Source organism: Dendrobium catenatum, unplaced genomic scaffold (assembly GCF_001605985.2).
Source record: "Dendrobium catenatum unplaced genomic scaffold, ASM160598v2 fragScaff_scaffold_1189, whole genome shotgun sequence".
In the NCBI taxonomy this organism is placed as follows: Eukaryota; Viridiplantae; Streptophyta; class Magnoliopsida; order Asparagales; family Orchidaceae; genus Dendrobium; species Dendrobium catenatum.
Window position 1 is genome coordinate 551,423 of NW_021319651.1, and position 16,953 is coordinate 568,375.

General features: G+C 31.7%; 1 protein-coding gene across 1 annotated transcript; it reads left to right on the top strand.

The window, feature by feature from the left end:
- The first annotated feature begins 1,961 nt into the window (after window positions 1-1,961).
- LOC110107161 (protein DETOXIFICATION 21) lies at window positions 1,962-11,055 on the top strand. Its single transcript, XM_020837338.2, has 8 exons — window positions 1,962-2,349; window positions 7,215-7,756; window positions 8,110-8,196; window positions 8,293-8,349; window positions 9,077-9,315; window positions 9,815-9,933; window positions 10,039-10,125; window positions 10,841-11,055. Exons 1-8 carry the CDS (start codon window positions 2,062-2,064, stop codon window positions 10,907-10,909), a joined length of 1,488 nt encoding a protein of 495 aa, XP_020692997.1. The 5' UTR covers window positions 1,962-2,061; the 3' UTR covers window positions 10,910-11,055.
- The last annotated feature ends 5,898 nt before the right edge of the window (window positions 11,056-16,953 follow it).

Consider the following 16,953-nt stretch of genomic DNA (forward strand, 5'->3'; position numbering starts at 1 on the left):
CAGATCCTTTAATTTTTCCCCTTTTTCAGGGGTTTCCAGGTAAAAAGCTCTGGTCAATCTAATAGGCAGAAGCTTCTTAAGCCAATCTACCGTCCTAACTTTCTCTCATCTATGAGTACTCTATTGATTTCTTCTTCTGCATTTATAATTCTACTCCACAATTTCTTCATGAGAATAAATTCTCTCCTAACTCATTTTTCCCCAAATTTTCCCTAAAGCGCAAGATGAATCCAAAGCTGCTATCTCAACTTTTCCGTCATTTTTATCTAAATCTGCTACCTCAAATTAGTTTTATCTCTCTTTTATTAACATTTTTTTTTCATTTTGCATTGTATTAAATTCTTTTGAATTTTTTTCTCTAATTGTAAGCTTAAACATTAATTTCACTGATCAGTACTTAATATCAGCATTAAAAGAATCTGGAAGCTGTTTGATTTATCTGAAGGAACCTTATATTTAGTGTTTATTTTATTGTAGTTGCTTATTTCTTCTTGATCATTTTGCCATGATTTATTTTTTTTATTTTTTATTTTTTGAACTATCAAAATCATATATTTGTGCTTGCCACAATTAAGTGAATTTTGATATTTGAGTGTCAATTTATAGGATGATGATTATGTTATAAGTAACCAAATTTTAAATATTATTTAAGTAAGTGTCCAATATATCAATACTATTTATATAAAAAGTTTACACTAAAATTTCTTATTTATATTTGTTGAATTTAATAATAGTTTATTTAAAAAATAGTAAGCAATATAATAGTCATATGTTCGGTCGCGTGTAGGGGTGTTAATTTGGATCAACGAGTCAGGTTTGGGTCGAACCCGATTTGACCCAGCCGTAAATAGGTTGATACTAACCTGATCCATTTTTTCAAACAGGTCAGTATTGTCAACCTGAACCCGACCCGCGAAAATAGATGTGAAGTTGCGAACTCGAGCCGCGAGGCAAGCCAGTGCGGGCTAAGGCGGCATGGCAGCAGCCTAGTTGGCGAGGCTGCAACCTGAGACTGCGAAGCAACCTTCCACTGCGACTTGCGGCTACGGAGTGGCCTATCAATGCTACAGCCAAGAGACGAGATGCTTTGGGTGTCGCTCTCGCTAGACAGCTGGCATGCTTGTGCAGTCTCACTACCTCGGCCTGTGGAGCAGCCTGCAAGAGGGGCATGCCGGAGCGGCCTGCATGGCAACAGCGGCCTTAAGTGACAGCGAAGGGATGAGAAGAGACGATCTGACAACAACGCGACAAGACGCGGAAGCTGTCATATTAACAAGTCAAACTGATTGATTTTGAGTTTTCAAGTCAACTTGAAACTGACCCGATTTGCCAAACGAGTTAAAAAATCGAATCCGAACCCGACCCGTAAAGCAACGGGTTGACCTGAATCCAAAGTTTTTTAGGTCAAACTTCGAGTCGTATCAGATTTTGACACCCCAAGTCATGTTGTGGATAAGGCACTAACATATGAAGTCATAGTTGTTTGGTTCCATCATACTAGAGTCTTTGTTAGTGAAAAAGAAAATTATGTTCTCCTCCTGTTCCCTTTTCTGTCTATTTTACTGGCACTTATTTTTGTTCTTTTGGGATCTAATAGAGCCCGCCTCTCCTTTTTTGAGGCTTTAGTTTTATTTCATTATTTGCAAGCTTTTTGATTAATATACGGGTTTTGTCTAAATTTTCCCCAAAAAACATTTATGTTAAATTGTGTGTTTTTTTTATTATTATTTTTTTAAATTATTGTGGGTTTTTTCATTGATAAGTCAGCGGGGGCCGTGCCCCCAGTGTTGCACTGTTGCCCCACAAGTGTACATTTTTAGGCACATAAATAGAAAATATTAAAAATTCTTTGTATTTATGTGAACTTTTATTCATTTCCGTTTCCTATTTTGGTGCCAGTAACAAATTTCAATTCAATCTCTGTTACCCATTTTATGTTCGGAGGGCATTCCAGTCTGTTCGCTTTTTCAGTTCTAGTCTTTCTTGTCCGTAAACAAATAAATAAAAGCTACATCAAAGAAGAAACAGAGAGCGAAAGAGATAGAGAAGAGCGAGAGACAAATGGAGGAAGGTGGATTGCAGGAGAAGTTAATAGTGGAGAAGAAGGGTAGCAGAAAAGAAGAAGAAGAAGAAGAAGAAGAAGGAGGCGACAACGAAAAGCTGAGCAGACGTTTGTGGGAGGAGAACAAGAAACTATGGAAGGTTGCTGGGCCTTCTATATGCACAAGATTCTCCACCTTCGGCGTCACAGTTATCAGCCAAGCCTTCGTCGGCCACATCGGCGCCACCGAGCTCGCCGCCTATGCCCTCGTCTCCACCGTCCTCATTCGCTTCTCCAATGGCATCCTCGTAATTTCTCCATCTCTCTTCTACCCCTTACAATTCTTTCTCTCTCTTTTTTTTCATTGCTTGAAGTTTTTCTAAATATATTATTTTAATTTTCTTACGAATTTTTTAAAATTAATTTAGAACACTTTTTTTTTTTCCAAAGCTCGCTTTAAATTGAGAGCTTTAGGCTTCGTTTGGGACGACTTTTTTATTTTTGTATTAAAAAGTTGCTTTAAGAAGCAGTGAGAAAGCCGTCCCAAACGAAGCTTTAATTTCAAGCTTAGAATGAGTGAAAGTAATTTTTTATTTTTTTTTACCCACGCAAAATCTTTAGAGTAATATTTTCTTTTCAAATAAATATATTCAAAATTAAATTTTTTATTTAAAATTGATGTGAACGTATTATTCATATTTATTAATCTATTTAAATTATGAACATGATGAATAAATAAAAAAATTAGAATTATAATACTTTATTAAACTAGATAAAAAAATGAACCTAAGATCTTACGATTGATAGTTATTTATATTGTAGTTTTTTTATATTCTTATTATATTTTATGTTATAATTTATTTTAATTTATTAGATAATTATTTTTAATGCTAAACTTAATCATGTCAGTGAACTTATGGCTTAACTCTAAATAGGATAATTATATTTTTAACTTACAGTAATGATTTTATGTCTAATCTTAATCAAATATAATTTTCTAATAATCAAATAAACATAGATGATTTCAGACTCAGAAAATTAATTGGCCCAATAATAGAACTAAAAGCCTATATTGGCAGCCTTGCATAAAGGACAACTGTCTCAGGGAATAAAGAGGCAGAGGGACCCGCCACGCTATTAAAGAAAATTTGTGAAAAAATTGTGTATATAATAAAAAAATAAAATTTAAAACTATTGAATTTAATTTTCAAAAAATAAAAAATTTGTATTATGTTTATACGAAATAGATTTTATACTTTCAAATTCATCTCGAAGTTAGAAATTTTTTTGAAAAAATTGTGTAAATAATCAAAATAAATTTAAATTTATCAAAAATTGTGTAAATAATCTAAATATTATATATATATATATATAAAAGATGAGAAACTTTTTCAAAAAATTACTTTAAAATTCATCTCGAAGTTAGAAATTTTTTTGAAAAAATTGTGTAAATAATCAAAATAAATTTAAATTTATTAAATATGTTCTAATGCATAAATAATTTTTAATATTTTATTAGAATAAATTTATTTTCATGAACATCATAATATCGCAATACTATCAATCACTTTATTAATATAATGTTTGATTTATATATGAGTCTCACTTAAATGATCTAAATATTAAAAAAAAAAAGGAAGCTGAAAAACTTTTTCCAAAAAAAAAATGATGAGATGGAGACTGATGCTTCGTAGCAGCGTCACCGACTCATTTTTCCGTGTAGAACGATCTTGCAATGATGATGAGAGCTGGGCAGGCATGCTGCCCTAGCGTACTTTTACAAATATTAAAATATCCTAAAAGTCCAACTAAGGGTTACGTAAATAAAATAAAACATTGTTTCATTTCTTTTGATTTTTCCCCCCTGTAAATCTTTCCCAATAATATATTACTCTAATTATAAATCTTAGTTTTTTATAATTTAACCCCTATGTATTCTGATATTGCAAATATGCTTTTTAATAAATTATTTAAAACATTTAAATGTTAACTTTATGGATAAAAAGAACTTTTAAATGTTTGTCATTTGAATTAAGGCTTCATTTGAGATAATTTTTATTATTATTTTTTAGAATAAAAGTTTTTTGAAAGCAAAGAAAATAGTGGTCTAAATCTGAAGAAAATATTCAGTGCGGAGTCCAAATGAGAAGAAATGTTCAGACTTGTGAGTGTACACACTGTATATATATTTATATATAATGTGTATCAATTTTTGATACAAATTATGTACTCATAATTCGGATGGTTCATTTCGTCTGGATCCTGCATTGAATAATTTCTCCAAAATCTGCCTCAAATGAAGTCTTAGTTACATTTGATTTGAGATTGAGTTTTGATTAATTTATCGAGTTTGAGCTTAAACTTATTCTACATATTTGATTTAAATAATTATTATAATTAAATGATAAAAATTTTAAACATAACAGTGCTAATAAGTCGAGTCGGAACTAACTCACCTTTAACTTACTTACTCGTCGAATTTGATTAATGAGTCAGTTATTAAATCGAGTTCAAACTAACTTACTAGTAAACTTGGCTCGCTTAGGACTCTAATTATAGTTAGAATTATAATCTTTGATAAAAGATAATATAATTTAGTTGGCGGATTACTGAGGGTCAAACCCGAGGGTATAATAGTAATAAACTATTTATGGTTTACATTTAATTAAATTCTGACTGACTATTCAGCTGCGACCTGCGTCGTTGTATTTAATAATTTTGTTAACGGGTGGTGGGCTTAAATGCGAGGGAGATCCATTCGTGGGAGAAGCGACACCATGAGAATCTCATGTGGATCCAATCTGAAAAGGTGGATCGACTCTCGGAAAATAGTTATGTATTAATAAGTAAATATTAATAAATGGTGCTCGATAGAAGATAATATAATTGATTTTAAGGGATTCGGGCGTAGCCACGTAGGGTCAAATCGAACCAGATAAGCACAATTTAGCTTCGTAGAGGTTGGTGGATATTTAAATATGAAAAATCTAATGTAGATCTAAGCTCTCAGAAGGGATAATTTTTAGAATAAAGCAATAACTGCGTCATGTCTTTATTTCTTTACCTTGATCGGCTAAATTTTATTATAATATATTTTTTTGTATTTTTATTTTTTATTTTATTTATTTTCTTATTTTTTTATTTCATAATTTTTGTCAAGAAATTTTAGCGTTTTAGGTCAGAGTATTTTGGTTTAAAGTTGATGAAAATAAATTTTAAATTATTGAATTTATTTAAGATAATATAATAATTTTATGATTTATGTTTATTATTAGTTTTTTTTTTCCTATTTTATATGATGCTCAACTCATATTTGCAAACATTAAAATAGGGAGAAAAATTAATATTACCCTATTATAATATATGTTATCATCCAAAAATTTTAAATTAAGAGCAGCTCATAGAAGACATGAGGAGGAAATCATTGCTTAGTGTGTTGGACCTAATTAAAATAATTTTATCAGCATAAAAAACATATTTTATAAAGGATGTCCTTCTATGTAACTAGAGATGGAATGAATTTGATTTAATAGATATGAACTATGAAAGATAGCTTCGATAGTGGAAGTAGGAGGAGACTTGAGATATTGGAGTTGTCAATTGGCAATGGATGGTGTTCATCTTGACCACTCTACTTATAGGAGGAGAGATAGTGATTGGGAAGATGAGTGACAAATGTTGGAAGTTAATCGAGATTAGGTATAGTTATGGGTGGTTTGGTTGACATTAGATAGGAATATTGAAAGTCGAGCAATTATGGGTGGTCTAGTTGATTTTTTTTTTTTTTTTAATAAGAGGGGAGATTGGACATCCATGAAAACAAGCATTGGGCAATACTAGCTAAAGGAAGTTAAATATCAATCATTAGCAAGCATCAAGCAACAAACAAGAAGGTAAATTGGATGTCGGGTGATTATAAATTGCTAGCTAGTTTGTTCTTTTAAAAGGATTGAAAATTGGGGGAGATAGAATGTAGGTATTAAAGGTGGGTGATTTAAGAACATCAGCATTAGGAATTGGTATGTGTCGAGTGACAATCGATGAGAAACATAAAAAATATGGAGAAAGTGGGCTGTCATTTTATTTAATCTCTTGATAGGAAAGGAGATTAAATAAATAGAAGATAATTGTTGGATGTCTACATTTTTAGGTGCCAGACGGTTGATAGCGATTAACCAAATCTTGAATATAATTTACAATCAGCTTTGTTGTTCTCTTGATAAAAAGGAAAGATCAGGAGACTTAAAAACATTAGGTGTGGGATGCTAATGGCTAGTGGTTGTTATACGTCAACTATTAGTTAGCATTGGACTATTATCAAGGAGGATCATCATAAGTTGGGCAATATTGGATAGCCGACTTGATCCTTCATTTTTATATAAAGGAAAATGGGGCAATTGAGAAGACGAGTATCCAACATTGATGGTTGACGAACACTGAGCATCAATCATTGAAAAGTCTCGAGAGATTGTCAATGGGGGACATAAAAATTAGGTGACGGTAGGTGATCGTTAAGTTATTGTCCTGATCGATAAGGCTGAGACTAGTAAATTAGGCCATAGATGTTGGTGGTTGAATGTTGAATATTGGTCAATGGTAGATGTTATACAATGTTCAACTTGATATGAAAATTTTGGGTGATAGTGGATGCTCAACTATGTCATTCTCTTGATAAGAAGGGAGATCGCACAACCAAGGTGATGGGTTTTGAACAATATTGGGCGATTGTGGTGATCATTGATGTTAGTCGTCAAAATTTGCTACTCATTCATTATGTATCATTTTCATTGTATGGATTTGATTTATAATTAGACATGTGCCCTCATTGTTAATTCCCTTTCTACCTAATTGTCTATAATTGGCTTTGTGCCATACTTTCAATTAAAAGGGGCAATTTCATACATATTTCTCATATTTAGCCTCCTACCTCTATTCATCAGCCCAACATCAAAACTCAAAATAAAATTCTAACCAATATTTTTGCTTTTGTCAAGTTAATGATTTAATTATAACAAGCACAAATGAATGCTTTCTATTTATAGTAGTTTTGTGACAAGGATAAGCTCTGAAAACCTCATATTAATTCCCCAATTTCGTAGATATTTATCTTATAGAACAAAATAATTATGGATATTATGCTGAACATTGTTTCTTCATCTCAAAAATAATGCAGTTGGGCATGGCAAGTGCACTTGAAACTCTCTGTGGCCAATCCTATGGTGCAAAACAATATCACATGCTAGGAATTTACCTACAAAGATCATGGATTATTCTTTTCATTTGCAGTCTCTTCATCCTCCCTATCTTCATCTTCACCACCCCTCTCTTAAAGCTAATTGGACAAGAAGATTCCATTGCAGAAATGGCAGGCACTATTTCCAAATGGTTCATACCAGTAATGTTCTCCTACATCTGGGCTTTCACTCTTCAAATGTATCTTCAGTCTCAAAGCAAGAATATGATCATCACATATTTGGCTGTGTTGACACTTGTTCTTCATATTAGTCTCTCATGGTTCACTACTAAGATACTTGGTCTTGGACTGGTTGGAGTCATGATTTCAGTGATCATTGTTATGTGGATTCCAGCATTCGGTCAGCTCGGCTTTGTCTTCTTCGGGGGATGTCCTGAGACCTGGAAGGGCTTCTCTTTTAGTGCTTTCAAGGATCTTTGCTCTATCACCAAGGTTTCATTGTCATCTGGTGTCATGCTATGGTATGCCTTTCTTCCATTTTCTATATAGTCAAAATTTGCTTAAAACCTTTGTTTAATTGTAAATATAAAACATTTTAACACTTTTTTAAGAAAAATGTGACTAATATTAAGATATTTATGCTTTGTTTGGGACGGCTTTCTTACAGCTTCTTAAAGCATCTTTCAAGTACAAAATTTTATTTTATTTTTCTAAAAAGTTACTTTAAGAAGCAGTAATAAAGTCGTCCCAAATGAAGCCTTAGTCACACTATTTAAGCATGTTTGAATAGCTCAAAATTCTTATTGAGTGAAGTTCTGATTGAGGTGATTAGATGATGTTATTAGTCAATAACAATGGTTTTTGTTTTGCGCAGCTTAGAGCTTTGGTATAATACCCTTCTGGTTCTTTTAACTGGATACATGAAGAATGCTGAGGTTGCTCTTGATGCCTTGTCAATATGGTACAGATTTAGTTCAAAAATGTTATCATTTATTATATCAACTTTTGCTACTAGTTATGTAGTTTTAATCTGACTTGTTATAAATTTTCTCATCAGCCTCAACATTAATGGGTGGGAGATGATGATCGCTTTTGGTTTTATGGGTGCTGCAGGGTAATCTCTCAATTATCTGCATTTTCTTACAGAATTTTTGATGTCGTGTGAAAACTTTGGCAAGTGAAGTACCCTATTTTATGATTATCTTAGAACCAAAAAGAAAAAAATTAGCTCATCCTGAGTTAAATTTACCTTCAGATCTAACACTTCACTATTGTTCTACTCTTCAGGACAGTTTTTTTTTAGTGTGTGTGTTGTGTAAAGAAAAACTTTTAGGCCTGATGGCTTATTCTCTTAGTAGGGAGAAATTATTCTGTGCGGACATTGGACGGAGAGAACAGTCCAGATTTGTTGCGCTTTTGTTATCCTTTTGCTGCGCTTTTGTTATTCTTTTGCTGTGCTTTTGCAAAAGAGCAGTAAAATGGCAACAAATATTCAATTATGAATGTGTTTTTACTGCACTTTTGTTGCCCTTTTCTAAAAGCATAGTAAAAGCACAACAAATATTCAATTATTTAATAAATATTAAATATTTGTTGCCCTTTTGTAAAAGCACAGCAAAAGGGCTGTAAAAGCGCAGCAAATTTGGACTGTCTCTCCGTCCGGTGTTTGCACGGAGTAATTAGTCTTTAGTGGGATACAATGGAGAAAAATAATTCATATAGCTAACCCATCATAATGATCTAATGTAGTTAATAGTTTTGGTCAGTTAAAAGTTTTTTTTTTTTAAACAATTTCCATGTTTGAGAAGTGATTTATAGGCCTTTTCTCTGAAAAATTGCAGTGTTAGAGTGGCAAATGAACTTGGAGCTGGAAGTGCAAAGCGTGCAAAATTTGCAATTATTAATGTTGTGGTGACTTCCCTCATCATTGGAATAATACTGTTCACATTCTTTTTGATCCTTAGAGGAAAACTAGCTTATATATTTACCGAGAACTCAGAAGTAACCAGAGCTGTCGCAGATCTTTCACCTTTATTATCTTTCTCTATTCTTCTCAACAGCGTTCAGCCAGTTCTTTCAGGTAAGCCAACACGTCTAATTCCTTTACCATACAATTTTATTCTGTAAAATAGACAAAAATGAGAGAAAAAGAAAGGGGTTTAAAGGTAAAGATGCTACATTTCCATTCAATCAAACTATGATATCAAGAAAACTTTCAACATTCATGATCTTTGATTTTGACACCACATATTACACAAACAAAAAACTGTAACTCCAAAAAAAATTACATGTGAATACCTGTTATTATTATTTATTCTATAAGCATACTTGTACTATAGATTTAGAGTCTTTGGATGCAAAGAAATAATGATTGATGAAAACTTTTAAACAGATATGACTAATGATTGATAATTAGGTTTTGTTTGGGACGGTTTTTTTAAAGCAACTTTTTAGTATAAAAATTTTAAATTTTAAACTAAAAAGTTATTTTAAAAAGCAATAAAAAGTCGTCCCAAACGAAGCCTTAATAACACTGCTGACTTTGATTCAAACTTCTAACACTACTTGATCATACACAGGGGTTGCTATTGGTGCTGGCTGGCAAGGAGTGGTTGCATATGTAAATATAGCGTGCTACTACTTTATAGGCATTCCTCTTGGTATTGTGCTTGGTTATGTTGTTGGCTTCCATGTTAAGGTAAAATGAAATTAAAAAATCCTAACTGTTATGTAGCAGTTTATTAATATTTATATTTGATAGTTATTGAGAGTTTGTTGATTTTATTTATGTATAAACCTGTAGGGAATATGGATGGGAATGATACTTGGTGTAGTGGTCCAAACAATAGTGCTGCTGTACATCACAACAAGAACTGATTGGGAGAAGCAGGTGAAGATATAATAATGACATGTATTTCAATAGTTTTCTTCTTGTTAAGCAATGAATTCAAGTTCTCTTTCTTTCACATAATATATAGTTAGATTAAAACATAGCAGCTCATAAACAAAGAGAACAATGCAGGATTCAATACAACCAGAAACTTTATTTCTATCATTCGGCTATGTTGGGGGAAGTAAAGCACCAGAAAACACAAATAAGAAAGATAAAATGCAATGAAAATAAAGAACACCAGGAATTAACGTGAAAAAAAATCTGAATCTAGGAAAAAAACCCATGAACCCACACCACACCAAAAAATTCCCTATGAAAATTTGAGAGAAATAGTACGAACACCCTCTCCTTGCTTCTCTTCACACCCTTGCAACGTTCTCACACTAGAACATACAAAGAGAAACTTACAAAACTACCAGGGGATGAAATCCTTAATGAATAACGAGAAAAAAAAACTGTCAATCTGTCTCGCAGCATCACACTCTCAATTTCCAAGTAGGGGAGAACCCCTGCAACTCCCCAGTGAACTAACCAAACTAAATTGAGATTTGAGGCAATAGTATAACCTGATTGATCAACACAATTAAATTCCACACAGAACAAACAAACTAAAATATCAGCTTCCATTTACATGGTGCGAAAAGCAATACAAATTTTTCTTGTAAATTTATGAGTTATGATCAATCTGATATGTTCAATTAATTTCTTACAGGTTGTTCTCTCAAAGGAACGTATAAACAAGTGGTATATGAAGGAAGAAAGTAAAGACGAAGAGTCTTAAGTAGAGTGATTTAATTTCTGTATTATTTCTCTTTAAATCAAGTTTTGAGACATCAATGATCAATTATTATTTTGCTCCTTGTAATATTCAAAAAGCATGAACGCTGATCTAATAATTTCTCAATGAATGACTGTGCGTTCATAATTTAGTTAGTCGTTCTAGTTCTAAATGCCAAAAAACTATAGATCCCAGCAGCATGGACAACTTAGCCAAGTTGCTAACTGTAGGAATCTGTCACCATATTAATATCCCATTGATGATCCGCCTTGAATGCGCATTTAATATGAATGGTGGAGTGGTTAATCCACATGGGAGAGAACTTCAATTGGACCTTGATGATGATGGAGTAAAATTGAAGGCAAAATTTATCTGATCATTGTACTAGCATTTGTTAAAATTTGTGTGAGTTTAAATTTTATTATAATATTTTTATCATTTTGTGTATTTTGTGATCATATTCTTACAAGTGAAATGCAGATCAACTTTGTAAGATCATCTACAATCGAACGATAAACAAGTATATGTCATCTACCAAACGATTCAACCGAACACGAAATTGCTTGCTAATCTTCAGGAGTGAACAGTGCGACCTCAATATTATTATCACACTGTTCACACACGTTAATTTTTTTTTAAATCCGAAAATTAGGTCATAAATTTTAATTTTTTAAGTGTAAATTGTTATTATTAATAATTCAGAAATAATAATTTATAAACAAATTATTTTTTAGAATTTAAATATTTTTTACATAATTAATTTACTTAAGATATAACATTAATATATTTCAAAAAATTGATAAATATAGGACATATTTATATTTCAAATTAATTTACCGACCAAAATATATACATTTTTTAAAAATTATAAGTATGTATATGATCAAATATATATATATATATATATATGATAAAGAATATAAAGAGTTATTTTTGGTTGGAGTGGCGTAAGGTCTTTTGTTTATTAATATTGAAGAAAGATTTTGGCATTCTGGTCATTTTTTGGGGAGATAATTCAATTACATGTGTGGTTATTATTAAGAGCTTTTTGCTTAATTTTACATAATTTTCTTTATGTTTACAATGATTTAATTTACAGCAATGTAGAGGATTATAAATGTATTTTATTGTTGGTGGTATAATAATTAAGGTTTCATTAATATGGACAATTTTTTATCATTATTTCTTGTTATTTTCAATAAATTTTATGCTTAAAAATAATTTAAAAAGCATTAATAAAGCTGTTTCAAATGAAACTTCAATCAAATCACTTACAATCAACTTTCTTTAAAAAATATCTTAAAAGATAAAAAAGATTTTTTATGCCGTGTAATAAATGTTGAAGATTGCCCATTTGTTGTTAGAATTTAGAACTATAAAATATTCAATGTTGGAAACACCTTATTAATGATATTTAGGTTTTGTTTCGGATAGGTTTCTTATTATCTTCTAAATCAACTTTTTAATATAAAAATTTTTAATTCAAGTAATTTTTGTACTAAAATGCCGTTTTAAAAATCAGTAAGAAGATTGCCCCAAATGAAGCCTTAATCTAGAAGAATTATCCAATCTTATCTATTATAAATCTAGATTTCCACTATTATTTATTTTCAAGCAATTTTGCAAAAAAAAAAGGGAGATTTACATACATACCACCTTATACTACTATATTTACATATTTAACACTTAAAACTTTAATATTACATACATATATACCACCTATAGTTTATTTTCATATCAAATATGAGTGGTAGAAATGAAATATATGAGTGGTAGGAAAGAAATATAAGTGGTATATTTGATATTAAAATAATATAGGGTGGTATGCATGTAATATTAAAATTTTGGGTGCTAAATATGTAAATATGATGTTATAAAGTGGTATGTATGTAAATTTCCCAAAAAAAAAAGACTAAAAGTTCTCATAATTCCATTAAAGACCTTCAAGAAGGATTAATGGCCAATCTTGATGTTCTTTGCCATGGAATGACAAATCAGCTCGGTTGCTAACCTCAAATCAATTGGTTTATGAACATGAAAACACATTAGGTTCTTCACTTTGCCTCACAAGAACGAATTTTTATTGGGTGTGGAGTGCGGATGTAGCTCTATGTATGCAAACTTGTAGTTGAACGTCATGTGGAGCCCACCTTGACCCCACCGATCTATTAAGCACCTGTATTTTTTTTACAGCGCGGCCCTCAAGAAAACAAAGACAAAGGGGAACTTCTAATCAATTCAACTCTTTTTTAATAAAAAGCTCATTGAATTATTTTTCTTTAAGATGTCCAAATCAGTCAATTGTATCAATTTTAAATCAAATTGACACTTAACAATATACTACGTCTTGAGTATTTTCTTCTCACATCAAATTAGATTTAAATTAATCGCATTCATTGGAATCATTAAGCCTGATCAATGAAATCAAATTAACACTAAAAAATAAGAGAAATTATTACATATGAAGACCGGATATAGAGAACCATCAAATTTGTCTTTGTAAACAGTTAAAACCCTCTTATAAGTCTTATTGTTCACAGAAACAAAACTTAACAATTCTCTGTGTCCAATATATGCACATAATAATCTCTCCAAAAATAAGTGTTTTTTTTTTTTTTTGCCTCCAACTTGAAGAACAAATCTTGGACCAACAAAAAATAATTACTTATTTTACCGCCCTTTAGCTCTACTCTCCCAACCCATTGTTTATTTAAAAAATAAATAATTACAATTATTTTATTGAGTAAAAAACTCATTATTATATGATTTTAAAATGTAAAATTATATGATTTTGGACCAGCACTTTTCCCAAGGAGAGCGAACTCCCCCAATTATTGAGGTCATCAAATGGCCATAAGTAAAAGCACCTAAAATACACCGCTCACCTTAGCTTGTTGGTTGAGAGCTTAGGCTTCCAACTAAGAGGTCTTGGATTTGAGTCTTTGTGTATACGTTGTGAAAAAATATATATAGATATATCTTCTCTCTCACTCTCTCGTTGCATCTCCTCTCACATGCACAATTTTCAATGTCTACACACAAAATACAAGAGAGAGCCAAGTAAAACAACCCCAATGAACGCAACCCTTCAAAAAACGAGAAGGAAAACCGTTCAGTCCATCTCGTTGCATTGCAGTGCAAGTTTGGGGTGTTGCGGCACTCAAGCCTTTGTCTTGCACCATTGCAACGCCGTATCTATACTGTTGCAGCGCTCTGCTCTTTGTTGTTCAACGTTTGGGTGGTCGGGAATACAATATTGGGATGCTAGGGTATGTAGAGGTCGGGACATTCTACGAAAAGAACACAACAAACTTTGAGGTCCGAAACAACATAACAACCAAATTTATCTACACAATCAGATTCCACACATAACTGTCACTAAAAGTCTCATTATATGGCCCCTAGGCCAACATCCTGAATCTGCAAGAACCCAATCACCAACAAAACAACTATGAAAGATACTAGGATTAAATTCACGATAAGCTACTCACCGCAGATTCCACACATAACTCTTGTCAGTTACTTTAAAAAAAGTATACATCTCACCACATCAATAGACTCGCAAGCATCTTATTGAGTTATAGCGAAAACAAAACATAGAATTGCCCATCTACACTGCTCCTAAGTATTAGTTGATTGAAGCAAATGATGTTACACTGCTTGTTGATATAAAATTGGAGGCTAATGCTCGCACTACAAAGCAAAAGGGGATTGTTGGTTTGGCTAAGATGCTAGAAATTGTTGTGATTGTTGTGGATAAGATTAAGGCTTCGTTTGAGACAGTTCTAGACCACTGTTTTTTTCTTACTTTCAAGAGATTTTTTACTAAAACAAGTTTTATAAAATAATAAGAAAACCATCCCAAACTAAGCCTAAAATAGATAATGTTGTGATAGTTTTGCTTGTCATTGAGATTTTGCTTTTAATTTTATTCTTTACAAGATTTTGTCATGCATCATTATGATGACATAGTCTTGAATTATCTTCTCTTATAATTATTGAAGCAAATTATTTTTGACCTTTAAAAAGATAATTTTTGATTTTATATTCAATATTATAATAATTAAAATATTTACCAATAGTTAAATTATGATATTCAAACAATTATTTTTCATAGTGAGGACAAAGAGAATTGCTCTTCAATTTCTACCTTTGATGGTTAATATTTTTGTTTCTAAAGACCTACATTCTCTTCAATGTTTGCATTCTTTTATCCTCATTGTGAAAAATAGCAATTTGGACTTCATAATTTGATAGTTGGCAAGTATTTCAATTGGTCTAGTAATGGTCATAAAGTCGAGGTTTCTCTTTGTAAATGTCAATCAAGAAAAATTTACTCTGATAAATGCATGAGAAGATAATTCAAGATAATTTCAACATTAGAATGGATGACAAAAATATCATGGAGATAGATATTAAAGGCATAATAGCAAAGGGCAAGCAAAACAACACAATCTTCAGCCACATCAATGATAAATTATTCTATGCGAACACCGAACATCATCCGAAGGCTAACCAGAATGCGTCACCACACTTTTTTGTTCAATACCAATGCTAGGTAACAATATGTACCGGGCGAAGTGGCGCATTCTGATTAGCCTCCGAACCGTCCTATATCCGCACAGAATTATTTCTCCTCATCAACAATATGCATAGCATTTTCTGACACATCGATCATACCAACATCGCTCTCCTTCTTTGCAATATCATCTGTAGCCTTCAGTATCATATCAGTAAGTGGTGCAGTATCAACTTAATGCTGGTTTAGACAAGATACATATAATTTTACAATCACACAAAAAACTCCTTTTGTTCTTAGTTGGCAAGCCCCTCCTTTTCCATCCAGGTTCTCTTTATTTTCTTGTGGTTGTGAAATGTCAAACCCTACCTTTAAAGGCTTGATTTGTTAACAAAAAATAGGTTTGAAACCTATAATTCATTACCCACCCAAGATAATATAAGATCTCATAAAGTCACTTCAAGATATTTCTATTAATAACATTCAAACTATTCAATCCTATAGCCTACACAAATAAATTAATAAATTAGTCAAATATTTGCATTTAAAAAGGAAATTCAACCATAACTGATGAAGATTTTTACCATAAAGAAATTTGGCTCCACAATTCCAATATAAGGCTATGCAAAATGATTATGAAACAATATCTAATAAGCTTTAAAAGATAACATGAAACCCACTGCATTGAGGATGTCAATATTGGTTCTCAAAGGATTATGATACGAATGTAGTGCAAGTTGGTAATGATGATTTTGTAAAAGTTGATAGCAAGAAAAATAAGAAAAATAATATAAAATTAAAAAAGTGGTGCAAGATTTTAACCTTTCTTAAGGTAAACCTAAGAGATCCAAGGTTCCTTCTAAATCCTGCAGCTAATGGTGGTTTGGTTCTTGTTTTTGGTGGGTTGTTGTTGGTTGTCTCTCGGGTTAGCTATTTGGGCCGTTCTTATGTCTGTTTGATGGATGGCTTAGTTTGTTTTAGTTTGGAGGGCTGTTGTTGTGAATTCTTCACCTTGTTCCCTAGTATTATTTTCCTTGCTCTATTGGCTTACTATTTTTCTAGCTGCTTGCAAAGAGTTTGCTGGTGTTGGCTCTCTCCGGGATGTGGGCTATATTTTTGGCATTTCATCTTTTAACTCTTTGTTGATTGTCTTTGGGAGTCTCAATGTCTCTCTATTGGGTGCTCTCTCAGAGGATTTGGTTTTTTTTTTTTCTCCTTTCTTTTAATTGTTTCTTGTATTAGTTTGAATCAATTGCTCATAGATTTTGCTTTAAATGTTGTATTTTTAAAGAGCTTATGATTCATTAAGGACTTATAATCTTTTATTTCAATTAAGACATAGGCTCCTATATAAATTTTATCCACCAAAAAAAAAATTCCACTGCATTCTTGAGACAACCATATCAAGCTCAGTATATTAAGAAAAATAAGTGGATATACACCACCTATAGTCTACACACTTGACGCAATATGAATTTTATATGATATAATTATGGCAAACTTGTGAAACCATGTGTTTGTATACATT